Genomic DNA, 16,339 nt, shown 5'->3' with positions numbered 1-16,339 from the left:
GGAGATGATCTCGAGGGATGAATAGAAACGATCCTGTTTACTCTTTCTCCTCGTTTCAACCCTCCAGGCAAGATACGTAGATTTTCACAAGAAGAAGAAGAAAAGGAGAAGAAGAAGTTTTATCCACTACTTCCTCTCTCTTCCTCTCTTTCGAATCATTCGGATTTACGTATACACTCGTTTTCTTTTCTTTGAACAACACGAAAGAAATCCACTTTTTCTTATTCTTCTTTTTCTTCTTCTTGTTTCTTCGCTCGAGAGGAGTTTCTGAAGAAATCCACCCTCATCCCGACAATGGATACCTATCCAGGTTTCGGGAAATCGATATCATTCCGCCAACGAGTTTTCCAAATGGAGGAACTTTTCAGACGCGATACGATCGCGTGAAATAGAGATTAATTAATCCTCGAGTATTCGATATTGCCCCCATCTTTCCCCAAAGTTTCGAGAATTGGGAAAATCCCGATTGGAGGGAAATTCTTCCTCTTCTGTTTCTCAAATTTCCAGGAATCCCAACATTCCCTCTCTCTTAATTTCTATTAAATTTATCCAATCTTGATCTTTTCTTTTTTTTTTTTTTTTTTTTGTACAAAAATTTCTACAAATTTCTCGTTGCAACGCGAGTGTATAATTGGAAGATATTTGAAATAATTATTTCTTTTTAATTGATCAATCTTGGATTAATATTTATGCATACACAAATATGGGTACGATTTAACGATTAATGACAATAATTTTTCTTTAAAATTCGATAAAAAAAATACGGATAACCGTTGAAGAAAACGGTTTTTTTATGGTTACCCCATAAAAATCCGTCGATTTTCTCGTCGCGACCTCGAGCGTTGCACAAGTTGCAACAGGGATACTATCAAAAATTACCCGATTTCGATCTCGATCTTTGCTTCGTTTCTCCACCACGGAACCTTTCCTCCTCGCAACGATAATTGTTATCAAGAGGGCGGGGGAAGAAGAAGTCGTCAACCCCCGCCATTCCCCGCGATATACCTCCCCCCCCCCCATTTGTTTCTGCTTCTTTGTTAAAACGCTAAATCCCTCCTCATTTGAAAGTCTAACCGCACCACCACTCGTGTTCCACCGCCAAGCTTTCCAAGCTGCGTTTCTCTCGCGAAACGATCCATCTCACTTTCCGTCCGCATTCTCTCTTTAATCTTTTCTTTTCTCTCTCTTCCATCCCCGTGGAAAAATTATGATTTTTCACTCGCTCCCTTTACCCTCTATTTTATTTCCTCGGTGATTTTCCTTTAACGTCAGATTTATTTAACAGAGAAGAATGGAAAAGTGGGTTTTCGATAAAAATTATATAAATTTACAGCAATGTGATAATATTTGGATATGCCATGTTTATACACAAGGTTTGTTATTTACACTCAATTTTTATTACGTCGAATCATGTAGATTTTTGGTTAAGTTGACTTACAATCGATAAGTATTTGTTATGATTGTTGGATGGTGCGAGTAGGAACGAGTTGAAGCAATAAATATGAATTGATAATTAATTTTAAAATTTCAAATTCAATTCACAAGGGAATCGCGTTTCTTTTTTGAAAATATCGATGAATAATGATTATTGAAAAGTCAACAATGAATCGGGGAGTTTTAGAAATTCGATTACTTTTTTACGATGCTTTTTATTTTAATACACTGTTACGAACCGCGGCAAATTTTTGGTAGAAATCATTTCTAGAGCGATTTCATATTTATTTACAGCGATATTAACAGCGACGATGATATGTAACGTTTATTATTTATAACTCGATATCAATTGCATTGTTGAAATACCGTTACAGATTTTTGTTAAGCAGATTTTCGTTGTCGGGTATTGATTTATAATTTTCGGCAACAAAGATGAATAATTAATTTTAAAATTTAAATATTACGAGATACGAGATACATTAAAAAAAAAAAAAAATATCGATAAACAATTACTCAGAAGTCAACAACAAGAGTTCCGCAAATATTCTGTAATATTTCGTTATAATTTTTGTTTAATGGCGCGAGTGGCAACGTTCATCGAGACGAGAGAAAGATTAATAATTAATTTTAAAATTTAAACCCGATACGAAATATATTAAAAAAAAAAAAAATATCGATAAACAATTATTACAGAAAACGAGAATTCTACAAATATTCTGTAATATTTCTTACATACCGTTACAGATTTTTGTTAAGCAGATTTTCGTTGTCGGGTATTGATTATAATTTTCGTTTAATGGCAACAAAGATGAATAATTAATTTTAAAATTTAAATATTACGAGATACGAGATACATTAAAAAAAAAAATATCGATAAACAATTACTCAGAAGTCAACAACAAGAGTTCCGCAAATATTCTGTATATTATATTTCATTATAATTTTTGTTTAATGGCGCGAGTGGCAACGTTCATCGAGACGAGAGAAAGATTAATAATTAATTTCAAAATTTAAAATTTAAACTCGATACGAGATGCATTAAAAAAAAAAAAAAAATAACGATAAACAATTATTCAGGAATCAAGAAAGAGAGTTTTGCAAATATTCTGTAATATTTCTTACATATAAATACTGTTACACGAACCGCGGCACGGAAAACGACAACATTCGCTCGTTTGTTTATATCCGAAATATCGATTTCGAACGGAGTCGTTTTCCGGACGCCGAGCGGTACGGTCGTGTTTCTCCCGTCGAACGAATATTATAATATCGTTCGGTGAGTAAATTAATTTAGATTAATTGTAAATAAATTAAACGGTTATTGTTATTAAAAAAGAGAGAGCGAGTAGCGGAGCGTGTTAATAACGAAATCAAACTTTTGTTCATTGAACGATTTTCACGATTATTTCGTGGTCTCGGTTCGAACAATTGGATTGGAACACGAATTAAAGAAGAAAACATCGTTCGAAATTTTCCTGAAATTCTTCCGATTCGCTCGAGAGGAACCTATTTATTCTCCTCCTGTGTTGCGTTCCTTTTTCCTCGATCGAATAGAGATAGAGAATAATCGCGAGAAAGAAAAGACGAGAGAGAAAAATGTTGCGTTTGATTACGTTTGATCGATTTAAACCGCGCCAACTTTTCTGCCCGCCATTTTTCAATTAATACGTGTTTTTATTTCGAGTTGAAGGAATTCGAAAGAAAAATTTAGACGGAACATTCGACGTTTCGTCGCCTCCTTTTTCCTCCGGAAAGGAAAGGAAAAGTAGAATCACGGTGCAAAAATTTTCGAAAAAAGAATCGCGAATACGAAATCGCATATTTTTTCTCTCTCTCCCTCTCTCCTTCGATTCGCGTATATTTTCGCAAAAAAAACCGGCGCGATTTCCGCGATACAAGCAGGAAAGCATGCAAATCATTGCGTTTCGGAGGCTCGCAGGAAATTGACTCGTGGCTAACGAACCGAGAAGGCTCGCTCCGACAAAATGGCCTCCGCGCCGAATACTCTCCTCTCTCTCTCTCTGTATACATATATACATATACTGAGAGTTTCTTCGAAGTTAGAGCCTTCACGCGACGCTCGTGAAAAACTCGCGGAACGAAACGTAAATCATCCGCGTCTATCCGTCGCAGACGGTGCCCCGTTTTCGAAAATTCACTCAAACTTGGGGCTAGGATACATTAAAGAAGGGAGATACGTGTACGATTTATCGAATTGCGATTAATTGTCGACAGACAGGGGTAATCGGGTTTTCGAATTAATTAGCGATGATTCACGAGTGAACGAGGTTTGAGTCATAGTCATAGTTGTATCTGGAGTTGTATGCGTCTCTGAAAATAGTCGCGGCAAAATTTCGCGTTTGTTGAATTTGTTACTCGATTGTTCGAATATTATCGACTCGAGATCTTTATTAATTTTCTAATCGATTCTAATTGAAAAAATTGATGGGTGTGAAATTTTAATTGTATACAATTGGACGAGAAAGAGAAAAAGAGAATATTTAGAGAATAGGTAGAAAGAAAGAAACATTTTCACTCACCTCTGAGGATCTGGTACAGGAAGACCTTGATGTGGTCGGGACTTAGATGCTGAGGGCTGACGATGATCTTGTGCAAATCGCTCTGAAGCAGCTCCGTGATCACGTATCTGTTTTCGTTATTTTCGTTAAGGAATTCACCAACAATCGTCCAAAATTGAAATTGTATCAATTGATCTCTCGATTATATTCGAATATCGGCAAATTCGAACTAATCTCGAGCTAGATTTCCATTTCATTTATTCACCGAGGAATACACTGATCCCTTTCTTTCGAAAAAATTCTCGTTGCACTTGCGTGTATATAATATAATACACGAGCATGTTAGGAAATTGAAGTTGAAACTGGATCATATACTTGGATTACTCTAAAATCGTTGATAGTGAGATGAAGTATACGAGATTTACACGAGGAAGTGGAATTGTTGTAGGAAATTGGATCGATTAATCACAAAATTACTAATCGATAAATAAAGGAGATTGGAATTATTGTAAAAGCTGGGGAATTTTTAAATCCCTCAAACTAACTGGAATAAAATTTCCGTATTCCACGCCAAAGGAAATTAGAATTGTTCGATCCATCATCGTTTCAAATGTAATCGATACCTTGAAACAAAAAAATTGGTCGATATTCATCGAATCGAAATGAATCTGGCAAGCAAGAAGGGAATCGTCGGCTTTAATGGATTCCCTCTTCGGCCTCGAACGAGTTAATCCGTCGAAATGAAGGAGAGGCAAAGGAGGAGGAGGGCGTGGAAAGGAGGAAGAGAGAAGAATCGAGCCCGATGACGTGGAGCCGTGACGAAAGTAGCTGGCCTTAATAAACCCGGCGGGGTAATTTACGGGGTGAAAACTTGTTGAGAAAGTTAACACCGGCCAACAGGACACAATAGTGGGAAAGGGGCTTTCGTCAACTGTCCTGATAAAAGCGTTTCCTCTTCCCTTCCTCCAACTTTTTCGCTTCGATTTAATCGTTCTTGTGTTTGGATATCGATTTGCGATTTTAAACAGGGGATGGAAGAAAGGAGCACGATCCTTTTAAAAGTCGAGCAAATCGATTAGAAAATTGATCTAAAAATTATATTATATCTTTTCGTATTTTTACAAATCAATTGACCATGGCCAAAGAATCTTGTGTGACACGGATTCTTCGTAAATACGTATTTTTTAAAAAATAAAATCATTCAATCAACGCGCCGAATGACGCGCGCGAATAAACAAAATCGAAAAAAGATGTCCGTTATAGATATTACGTCAAAACACGCGGAAAGAGAACAAATTCTATTTACTCGACGAGCCTCGAATGGAAGGGGCCGATTAATCCACGAGTCACGGAGAAGCGGACGCGAAAGAAGGAAAAAAAAAAAAAAAAAAAAAAAATCACGATCCTCAAACATGTACACGGAAAAACAGCAGCCGTGAAGTTGGGCAATTACCGGAGTCACGGTAATCACAAGCGCTCCTTGTTCGCAAGAAACTTATCCAACCCCCTCCAACTTCTCTCTTCCACGGTAATTTCGCGTGAGAGAGAGAGAGAGAGAGAGAAAGGGAATCTCGATCGACGAGCCGCGCCAGAAAGAAAGGGTGGAAGGCAAGTTTGGCGATAAAAAACCACTCGAGAAGTTTTTGCGCGACCTGAACGATGCCGGAAGTGAACGAGGGGGTGGCTGCATCTGTGCGCGAGATCCTCTTCCGCTATGGATCCAAAACGAGAGGATGCTCTCTTCTTTTTTTCTTTTTTCGATTATTGTTCCCTTTTCTGGATTTTTTTTTTTTTTTTCTCGTTTGAACTTGAATTCGAACTCGGGGAATCGAATTTTGCGGATCGTGTGTCGCGAAAATTTAGATTTAGATAGATTTCCCTTTTTCTTTTTTTTTTTTTTGAGGGTTTGTGGAACAAATCTCGAGTTTTAAACACGAGGAGAATGGGAATGTAATTGTAGAAATGTGTGTCGATAGATCGATGTTCAAAGAAGGGAGCCTTTATCTTTTTTTTTTATTTGTCCTAAAAAAAAAAAAAGAAAAGAAAAAAATATACAAATATTGAATTTAATACGAGCTCCTTGTTTGTGTGTATTATTGCTCTTATATGGAAAATATCGGGGTTATGGATTATATTTCTCAAATACAAAGAATGGAACGTAATTGTAGAACGATGTATTACAGGCCAATATTTGAAGAGGACCGATGTTTGAGGAGGATCTTGTTAATTTTGATGAATTTGTATGCGGAAGAACTTTCTCTTTTCGAGAATTGGAAGTGTAACACGGTGAACGTTTGTATGTTATTCTTTTAAAAATTATAATACAACGATTATTTCGTGATCATTTGCAAAATTGTTGCAGATCTCCTGCGAGGGACCCCTTTTTAAACACGCTCGTTTATTACGAACGAATATTTTTATCGAATACGATATCTACGTTTCAAAGGTATGCTTTTGAAGAGGGGAGAGAGAGAGAGAGAGAGAAAGAAAAAAAAACGAAGGAAGGAATTAAATTAACTCGATAGAGGAAATAAGATACGAGTAAAATGCAGGCGCGTGAATACCAGAAAGAAAACCAGATACCAGTTGGAGGATTTAAACCGGGCATAAAACTTTCAAGTTATAATATTCACGCAGATTATTTACCTATCCTCTCTACGATATTTCATATATATTTTTCCTTTCCTCTATCTCTCTCTCTCTTTCACATAATTGCTCGCAATATTTATTCCGACGTTAACACAATTCCCTCGATCATTTCCTCCATCCCCTCCCCCTCCTAAAATATTAAAATATTAAAATTCCTTGAATCACTTTCACGATATCCAAGAAAGACCGGGATTTCCCTTCGTTTAATCACAAGTCCCAAACAAGAAACACAATAGAATTTTCGATCTCGTTTCGATACCTCGCCCTTTAATTCCTCCCACCCTTAAAGAACAATCATTAATCACCCACGATTAAAATCTTCCCCAACGTGATCTTCACCTCCGCGTTGATCATCATCAACTCCTTCCTCTCCTCGCGTCCTTCGAAATCTCCTTTCTTTCCTCTCCCCTCTCTCTCTCTCTCACCGCGAACATTAAACACACGCACATACACACACACACACACACACACACACGAATGGACAAAGACGGCGCGTGGGGACGAGGATAGAGCTAGACAGGGGGAGGGTGGGGGGAGGCAGAGAGGAGAATGAAATAGTATAATGGCGGAATGAGGTCGACTGGTAGGTTGGAATGCAGGTAGAGGCTGGCCGCGAAGCTGGGCTGGCGGTATGCAAGTCGACTGGTCCGGCTGGCTGGCTGGCTGGCCGGCCGGCCGGCCGGCTGGCTTGCTTCGAACACCTAGGCGCGCGAGCCTCTTTGCCGGCGTTCCACGCTGTCTCCTGCCGCCTTTTGATATACGATCGATGGCCCTCTTCAACCGCGATATTTCCAAGTACCAGGCGACGACGGTGCATCCACACCGAGGCGAAGGATGGCGAGGCGGCCGCCGCTCACGGATATTTTCGCGGGAATCGAGCGGTTCGCGCGTCCTCGAGGTCACCAGGAGTCGTGTATATATGTGTGTATGTATATAAGGGGGAGGGGGAGGCAGGCAGGCAACCTGTTCCTCCGAGGATGGCGATTGATCGATTCGTTGGTGGGTGCAGGGGAATTTTGGGTGGGTGGATGTTAATTAGAGAGCTCTTCTCTTTCTCGAATATCTTCGAATTTATGGATATATCTTATCCAGAGAGGAGGAACGTATTTGGGATTTTGTTAATTGAATAATTGGTCGAAGCGATAAATTTTTAATTTGTAGCAGCAGATTTCGATTTCTTGACCATCCTTGTTCGATATTAGATATTAACACCAAACCTACCGACATTTCATGTATACCTATTCCTATCATGAGCGGTCAAAAAAGCATTTGTATCTTAATATAGAAAGAGATTTTAGCTAATTTGGACTCGTAAAGTAAACAATTCGCAGAAAGTTGTGAACATTGAAAAATGGGTTGTATCTACGTTATAGAAAGAGTCGATAAGTCATATGGCGATACAGCAACTTTGTATACAAGAAATTCTAAAGGAAATGCGATCAAAAACGATCATTTGACCGTAGGTTTGGTGTTAAAGGGCGGTTCGTGAGCAACGAACAGATTTTTATTCGCGTGAGAATTTGATGGTTCGTCGTCAAAATTTAAATAAAATTCTATCAAACGGCGGGGAAGAAGGGGATGAAATAAAACGGGCAACTTTTCGAGCGCGCGATTTCGTGGTAAAAATCTTTGCGAAATGATCGCCGTCCGAGAATCCGCGAAACGACGGAGGAGGGGGGGAGAAGAGAATTCTGTCGAGGCCTGATCGATCGCGCGCCAAGGGTCACCGCACCGCTTTCAACGTATTATTTAGAATTCGCGGCGAGATTTAATCGCGTTTCGGCCTCCATCCCCCCGCCCCGCTTTTCACCCGATCGAGTGCCATCGAGACACTTTTAACCGCGTCGCCATCAATCTTCCCCGATCGATCCGCCAAACGGGAGAGAGGGAGAGAAAGAAACAACCGTCATTTCTCTCTTAACAATCGTTCGAGCCTCGATAAGCTTAACAATCTGCCCGACGAACCTCGTTTATCCACCAACCGCACGCGATATTCGAATCCATTGAAAACGACGAAAAACGTGAACGTGAACGCGACGACTGGATTAGTTTTTCCATTTTTATTCGTTCGAAAAATTTTGAGAGGGGCAGAGTCTTTTCCAAGTTTTATTAGTTCGCAAAAAAAAAAAAAAAAAAGGAAGAAAAAAATTGTAAAAATATGTCAAATCGTGTCCAAGTATTACGTCCAATGATTCTTGCGATCCCTTGCGATTAATTAATCGAATCTATTTCCTCGCGTATATCCATCCTCAACCTCGATCGAGTTTCCTCGAGCGTGAGTTTTAATAGAGCGATTTACGGGACCCCCTCCCCGGAAGAGACGCCCGCGCAACAAATTACAGGAACGAGAGGGAGGGTGGATCGATAGTGGATCGATGGATAGCTCGGTGAAAGGTTCGGTTTCGGTTTTAAGAGGAAGGGTTTAAGAAGGAAAGAAAGCGTTGGTATCGCGCGGATTCGATCCGGATAAAAAGATGCTATTGTTCCAGCCGAGGTAACGAATTGCACTTTCGCTGGGATCGGGCCTGGCCACGACAGTGCTTAATGGGCGACGCGTGTGGAGGTTGATACGCGGAATTCTCTCTCTCTCTCTCTCTGGATAAAAGCGTTACATCGTCACGTACGATCGTGAGAAAGTTGGGTGAATCGAAGAATTCGAGAGATCTTTCTTATCGAAAATTGTGCAACCGTGTTAATTAATCGTTGGAAAGAGTATATATGAAAAATAACAGGGAAAATGATTTTTTTCAATTATATTCGTAATCGTTCCTTTTGCTTTTCGACGATTGATTATATAGAGATTCCTCTCGTGTAACGTGTAAATATCGAACGGGGGATCTAGCTTCGTTCGGAAATCTTGTCGCGAAAAATACGAGAAGCATTTATAAGCTGGATAAAAGGATGTTGACGTACGACGAGGGGTTAAGGGTGTATATACAAAAGGGGTAACGTGTTATTCTAATAAGGTTGGTTAGTTGATCGATCAATTAACGTTGTCCAATTAGCATAGATTATCAATATTAACAGGGTGGGCAAATATTTGCGTTATCCGGAGATCGTATCGCGAGGAATTGATAAATGAGCGTGTGAAAAGGAATCGATGAATGACCGTGTGAAGAGGGATTGATAAATTTTTGCGCGAAGAGCAATTGATAAACGATGATTGTGTGAAGAGATAAGAAAAGGTGAAGAAAGAAGAAAATTATAGATAGACTAAGAAAGAGAAGGAGGAGGGAAAAAGATGAAAAATTTTGATCAAAAAAGAGAGGGAAGAAAGATGACGATATAGAAAAGAGGATAAAAGAGGATGGAGAATGAGCATGTGCGAAGAGCAATTGACAAACGAGCGTGAAATGGATCCGCCAATTCGAATTTTCCATCGAGAAATTCCAAGAGACGTATCCTTCGTCGTGATTTTTCATGCAAATAATTTAATCGTATATATATATATATATACTTAAACGAAACTTAAACTAGTACAACGATAAGACAAATTGAAGTTATGGGAAAAAATTCCAAAAAGATTAATTCCATCAAAAAAAAAAAAAAAAATCACGAAGAAATAAAACTTGAAATAACCTGGTGATTAGCGCGATTAAAAAATTTCGCTCGAAACGTGATAAATTTGAAATATCGTTATGAAACAGCGCCAATCCGTTCCACCATTTCCCATATTTTTCAATGAAACGAATTTTTCTGAATGACGCGCAAACCTAAACCCAAACACATCTCCTCCTCGTCCCCGATTCTTCACAGACCTTTGATTCGCCAACTTTCAATCACCTTTCACTCTTCGCCTCGTTTCTCCTATTCCACTCGCACAACCCTCCCTCCTCCCGTTTTTCATCCCGGCACAGCTTTTCACCTCCACAACAAATAAAGCTTATCGAAACCGCAATATTTTCCCTTCCTTCCATGTTTCGCCTCCATCCAACCCCTCCCCCCCTCGACCTCTCACGTGTTCCCTGCTATTAATTCTCGCTCGCTCGCTCGCTCGCTCGTCGTTTCGAGTCATCAACCCGCCCTTTGATCCACCTTTCCACCCTTCGAAAGCGCGCGAGAGAACCGTTTCATCCCTCCCTCCTCGCCAAAAAACTCGCGCCGATCCTCGCGATTAAATGAATCAATATCCAAATCTGATGATGTAATTCGAGCTATTACCAATCCGCCTCAACAACAAACGAAGAAATGTTGTAATCTCGATTTCGAAACGAAACGAAAATTCGAACATCCGAATTCCTGGACGAAAAGATGATGGATTTCCATTTTTCCTTTCGTTTCTCTCTCTCTCTTTTTCTCAATTTCCTCCCCTCCGCGAGATGAAAATGATTTCGAGGAAGGTTTGGCGGTTTCTCGAGTGTCGGCGATTGGCGGATCGATGCGTGTCTGCCTCCTGGTAGGCACGTCGACCGGTTCCTGGACAAAGCGACTTGCCCCTAGCATCACCCAACGCGAAGGGAATCGAGTATCCTGCCGTTTCTCCTGTCTCCTCTCCTCCGCCCGCCCCTCCCTCGTACGCGCCTCGATACCGGTCCTCCGCAGGAGGAGGAAGAAGAAGAAGAACCTGGAAGAGTTCGGATTCTTCGCTCCAACTTCACTTCTGGTCCTTGGAACGTTCGACGACTCTTCGAGAAAGCTTCACACGGGGAACAAATTTTCTCGTCTTTTAATTGATCGATACATATTTAAAGATTGTGCGTGTATTTTTTTTTTAAATTCTTTGCAAAAAAAAAAAAATAAATAAATAAGTCGAAATTGAATGGAGCGAAAGTTGTATTTCGCCTCGATTTGGAAACTCGCTTCGTAACGAAGAATGGTGGATTCGAATTTTTCTGAATCTCGTTCTTCGTTATTAAATTAAATTGTAATTTAATTAGTTTAGTAGAATTATAGAACGATGTACTCGCATTGATTGAAGATGCAACTACCAATTACCACCAGTTCGGTGAATTATATAACTAGGGACGTGTTTCCACGCAACTTAGAAACCTCTTGGTGCAGCCCGTTGTCAACGCCACGAATCCTCGATCTTCCTGCTAAAGATCCACTAACTGTCAAGTTATTAAACGCGTAATATCGATATTGCTAGCTCAATTCGATTCGAATCCTCTAATCGAACTTCTTCCCGCATCGACGAAACCACGACACGACATCCTCTCAAAATCTCATCCAAAGCCACGAATCTTACACGAAGATTTCTCAAATCTTTCCAAAAAAAAAAAAAAAAGTCGCGTACATCCGTCGACTCGAAGAAGAAGAATTCAAAGCCACGAAGAAATGTTGGCCAAAAATCGTCACAGATCTCTTTCTTCAGGAGCAGGATAACAAAGAAGAGGAGGAGTATAGGAAGAGGAGTAGGGAGGAAAGTTAAGGACGATGATGAAGGCTTAGAGCGCGAGGTGTTCGAGCAAGGCCAATCCGGCTCGTCCGACCGGTCAACCGAGTTCGAACGGGCAAACAACAACCACTGGGAACCAGCCGGGTCTCTCCGGGATTCTTGTGCGCCCGATTCCTCTTGTCCCTCCATAAAAAATACCGCAAATCCTGCGCCCTCTCCTCCTCCTCTCGAAATCTCTGATCTCGATTTCGCGCGAGAGAAGGAAAGGACGGGCGATTTTCGAAATTTCGAACAGGACTCGGGAAATTTGGTGTTGGATGAGATTCCTTATTTTGGCGAGGGATGCAACAGGGGTGGATCCTTCTTCTTCTTTCTTTCTTTCTTTCTTTCTTTCTCTTCGTCGAGGGAAAAGGTATCATCGAGCAATTTGAATTTTTCTGATTGAAATTCTTTTCTTTCGAACTTTGGAATGATACGAGTATTTGTAATTATTTATTATCCTGTTTCTCGATTAAGAATGTATCGTCATTCGAGTGGACAAAAATACAGTTTTTTCGTTCGATGAAAAGTTTAACAGTTAAACGATTGGGAGCGCAATGAAAAAATGAACACGGTCATTCGATTAATCAAAAAAAAAAAGAAAGAGAGAGAGAGAGAGAGGTAAAAAAGTTGTTTGAGAAAAAAAGAGAATGCGACGCCAATCGAATGACAGAATCGAGCACGAGGCAGTGGAGGAGTTCAAAGCTCGCATGAAAATAAAATATGGATCGTCAAATCTGGTTTCAGCAATTCGAGCCAACGGCTTTTTTCTTCTTTTTTTTTTTAAATAATACCGGAGGAACGAGTAAGGCGTAAAAGGGAAAGAGAGAGAGAGAGAGAGAGAGAAAGAGGAGGAAAAAAGGAGAGAAACAAAGGACGGGTCTCTCCGGCCAAAAACTGCGCGAGACCACGATCGATACACGGCCACGATACTCGATACATTGCGGAGAAGCTAAGGCGGAGAGAGGAAGTTGCAATCGATGCTTCCGGTTCGAGGCACGCACGCACACATACACATACACGTGTATAGAGAACACCTCTGTTTTTCCCTCTGTCGTTGCGTCGTCGTTCGATTATCGCAATTACTTTTTTGACAATGCAATTATAAAATTCGAGATTTAGAGAGTTTTGTTTTTTTGGAAATTAAAAATCAATGATCAACGAATTAATTTTAATTTTAATCAATGTTTAAATGTATTGTTATTGTTGTTATTATTATTATTATTCGAGGTACATTAGTCGCGATATACCTCGTTCCATCGTTCGAATTCAATTTTCATTTTCATACGTTTATTTTTATCCCCTCCCCGCTCCCCCGTTTGTTAATTTTATATCTCTGTTTACTCGTGGAGCGCCCTTATTGTGACAACTCTTAATGAAAAACGATTCTACGAGGAGGAAAAATAAATTACGACGCATAGGATCGATATTCGAAATGAATATATATAGGCGTCGATTTTTTTTTTAAGAATCCACTTACAAATTCACATTGCTGCGTTATCCTCGTGAATTCATATTCGAGAATCCATTCCGGATAAAATATTTTTCAATAAATTATACTTACGATGTTGTTGGCCAAAAAAAGGGGAAATGGAGGAAAATTTTGAAATGGAAAGTTGAAAAGTTGAAACGTTCTTCAGCCCATATAATAGAAAGAAAAAAAAAAAGTCAACCGGAGAGAAAAGTTGCACGATTAATTCCATTTTTTTCCTCACCCCACTTTCCCTAATTCACGGTTTCCTTCTCTCATTCGCAGTCGTTAACCGCCGCTGAAAAAATTTATTCAGAATATCCCTCCCTCTTTCGCTTCTTTCCGACAGTGTGCATCCGGATATGTCGTGCCAACGTAGTTGTAGATTTCCTCCCCCCCCCCCCCTCCTCGTTCCGCTCTTTCTAGTGGAGAAAGTTGGGAGGGAAGGAGGGGGGAGGGGAGGAACTTCAAGAAGAGAATTTTAATCGACACCAACCCCCCTCTGGGATTTTTAACGTTTATTCCTCGATTCTAATCATTTGTGAGATGATTCTCGTTTGAATGCTCTTGGATCCTTTTGAAATCTGAATTGTGTATCGAGAAAAAATAACAATAATAATCGCGATTTCAGAAAGACCACATCTGATCAATGAAAAGTCGAAAGATTTATATCATAATTAATTCATTCTACGTTTCTGTTTCAGGCAAAGTCGATTCTGTTCTATAACGATTTTGTGAACGCAATCAAGATTGCTCGCACCCGTTCCATCTCTCGTCCAGAAAGGGTTAATAAGCGAGCGCCCGAGAAATCGGAGAGTTTAATATTAACCGCCAATCAAGAGGAATATAACCGTCACGAATCGTTCCCGACGCCCGTGTCGAATCATTTGCGCGAATCATTTCAAAGTCGCGCCACATCGTGCCGCAACGGTTTCAACGCGAGATTAAACAGGCCGAGATTAACGGCGTGGCGAACAGGATTGTTTTCGATCGTTTTCGAAAAGAAAAGAAAAGACGAAAGCGTGAATAGAAATTTTCCAAATTTCCCGTGAAAAATCGAGAGAAAATTAGCAAATAGTCGGACAGAGTTAAACGTAGACAAAGACACTATCCCATTATTCTGGATCTCAATCTCCAATTTCGAGGATAATTATTTTCGAAATTCGAAAAATTTGAATCGTCGCGAAACGAGAGAGAGAGAAAAGTATTCTCGGATGAATTGAATATCCAAAAAATTCATTCCATTTCCCTGGCTATATATGACTCTTTTCGATCCAATATCCAGAACAATTATCGTTGCGTATAGGAGGAATAATTTTTGAGGAAAATATCTTTACACTAGTTTCCTCCTAATCTAATATTTATTCCTATCTCGTCGCAGAAACGAAAATCCCGGCGAGAGAGTTTCGAGAGCGTGAGAGGCGTGTACATACAAACAAATGTTGAGATAGCGTCGCGAGACCGTATCGAGTTTATTTCGAGGCGGAATGGGAGGAGGATAAGAGGGCACGATTCGCTCAATTTGGAGCGCGGAATCGATCTACACGTTGGACCGCAAAGTTCAAGAGATCGAATGGAGGACTCGACGCGCACCTTATTAAGCCAGAATTCCCAATCGACTTTCTTCCACAGTGTCGCGTGACGTCATTCGAGGCTTTATTAAGAAACACTGTCTCCCACGGGACACGATGTCTCCTCCCTACATTCACTGCCCTTAAAACGCGATCCGTCAGCCTTTGATTGCCTATAAATAATCCCTTTTAACGCTTTGGCTTCGCGATCCGGATTTATTATTCGCTGTCGAATATTGTTGAGGAGGGGGGGGAAAAAAAATGGCAAAATTCAAATTTCGTATTTTCTCTTTGTCGAAAGGAAAAAAAAAAAAAAAAAATTGGAAAATGGCAAAATTTTCCAATTTTTCAGAGACGAAAGAAAATAAAATTTGGAAATATTCGTGGATCTCCTTTGAGTCTTGGTTTGGGTCGAGGATTTATTGAAAAATTTAAATTTAAATTTTCAGAGATGAAAAAAATAAATAAATAAAATTACGAACGATTCTTCAGATCTTTTGTAGCTTAGAGATTTATTTTCGTCGTCGTTTAAAAAAAAAGGAAATGGCAAAATTCAAATATCATATCTTTCTTTCTTTTTTTTTTAATCGAATTGGAAAATAACAAAATTCGAATTTTCACGGATCAGAGATAGAATAATAAATAGATTTATACTTTAGATTTATTTTCGCTATCGTTCGAAAATTCGTTGTCGAAAAATGGCAAAATAACGTAATAAATTCCCTCGATTTTCTTCATCGAGCGTTGTTGAAAAATGGCGGAATGCAAATCGCGCGTTTCCTTCATCGTTGAAAAATGGAACCATTTCGAATTTCGCATTTTCTCGAATCGGGCACGATTGAAAAACGACAAAGCGTGTACGTAAATTCCACGTTTTCTAAAATTGTTAGAAATTGTTAGAAGAAGAATAGCGGAAATTCTTGTTTGAAAAAAAAAAATAAAATAAAATAAAATAAAATTTCGAATTAAATTATGAAAGTCATGTTTACCACAGTTTTGAAAAAAAAAAAAAAAAAAAAGAAACAAGAGAGATTTATTTACACGCATTTCTCCGCGATCGTTTTATTTTATTCTATTTTATTTCGGGGAGGGAAGGGCAAAAAGTGAGGTTTTTGAGGTCAGGGCAATTTGACGGGACGTGTCGTCGAGCCGGGAAAAATCAACGTGCCGCGAAAAATGACCTCCATCGGGGGGTGAATTGAAATTTGGCCAAATAAAGGTTGGCGGTTTCCGACCGATCGTCGACGCACACGCAATCGAGGAACACCTCGTTCCGCGATTAAATCTTCGTTCGTTGGCATGCACACGACCGATAAAT

At 39.7% G+C, this 16,339-nt stretch overlaps 1 protein-coding gene across 4 annotated transcripts in view; it reads right to left on the bottom strand.

Moving 5' to 3' along the window:
- The window catches only part of nmo (serine/threonine-protein kinase nemo), a 181,859-nt gene that overhangs the window by 44,777 nt on the left and 120,743 nt on the right, over window positions 1–16,339 (bottom strand). For all 4 annotated transcript variants that reach the window (XR_015292417.1, XM_086909601.1, XM_086909602.1 and 1 more), the window contains exon 4: window positions 3,975–4,081. Coding sequence is in view for 3 of the 4 variants with exons in the window: in XM_086909601.1 (XP_086765727.1) it covers window positions 3,975–4,081 (107 nt within the window). In the remaining variant the exon portion in view is untranslated. The remainder of the gene's footprint in view (window positions 1–3,974; window positions 4,082–16,339) is intronic.

This window comes from Apis florea, unplaced genomic scaffold (genome assembly GCF_048593485.1).
Source record: "Apis florea isolate Af1SG1 unplaced genomic scaffold, ASM4859348v1 contig_3158_pilon, whole genome shotgun sequence".
In the NCBI taxonomy this organism is placed as follows: domain Eukaryota; kingdom Metazoa; phylum Arthropoda; class Insecta; order Hymenoptera; family Apidae; genus Apis; species Apis florea.
This window is presented reverse-complemented; position numbering and strand designations above follow the sequence as displayed.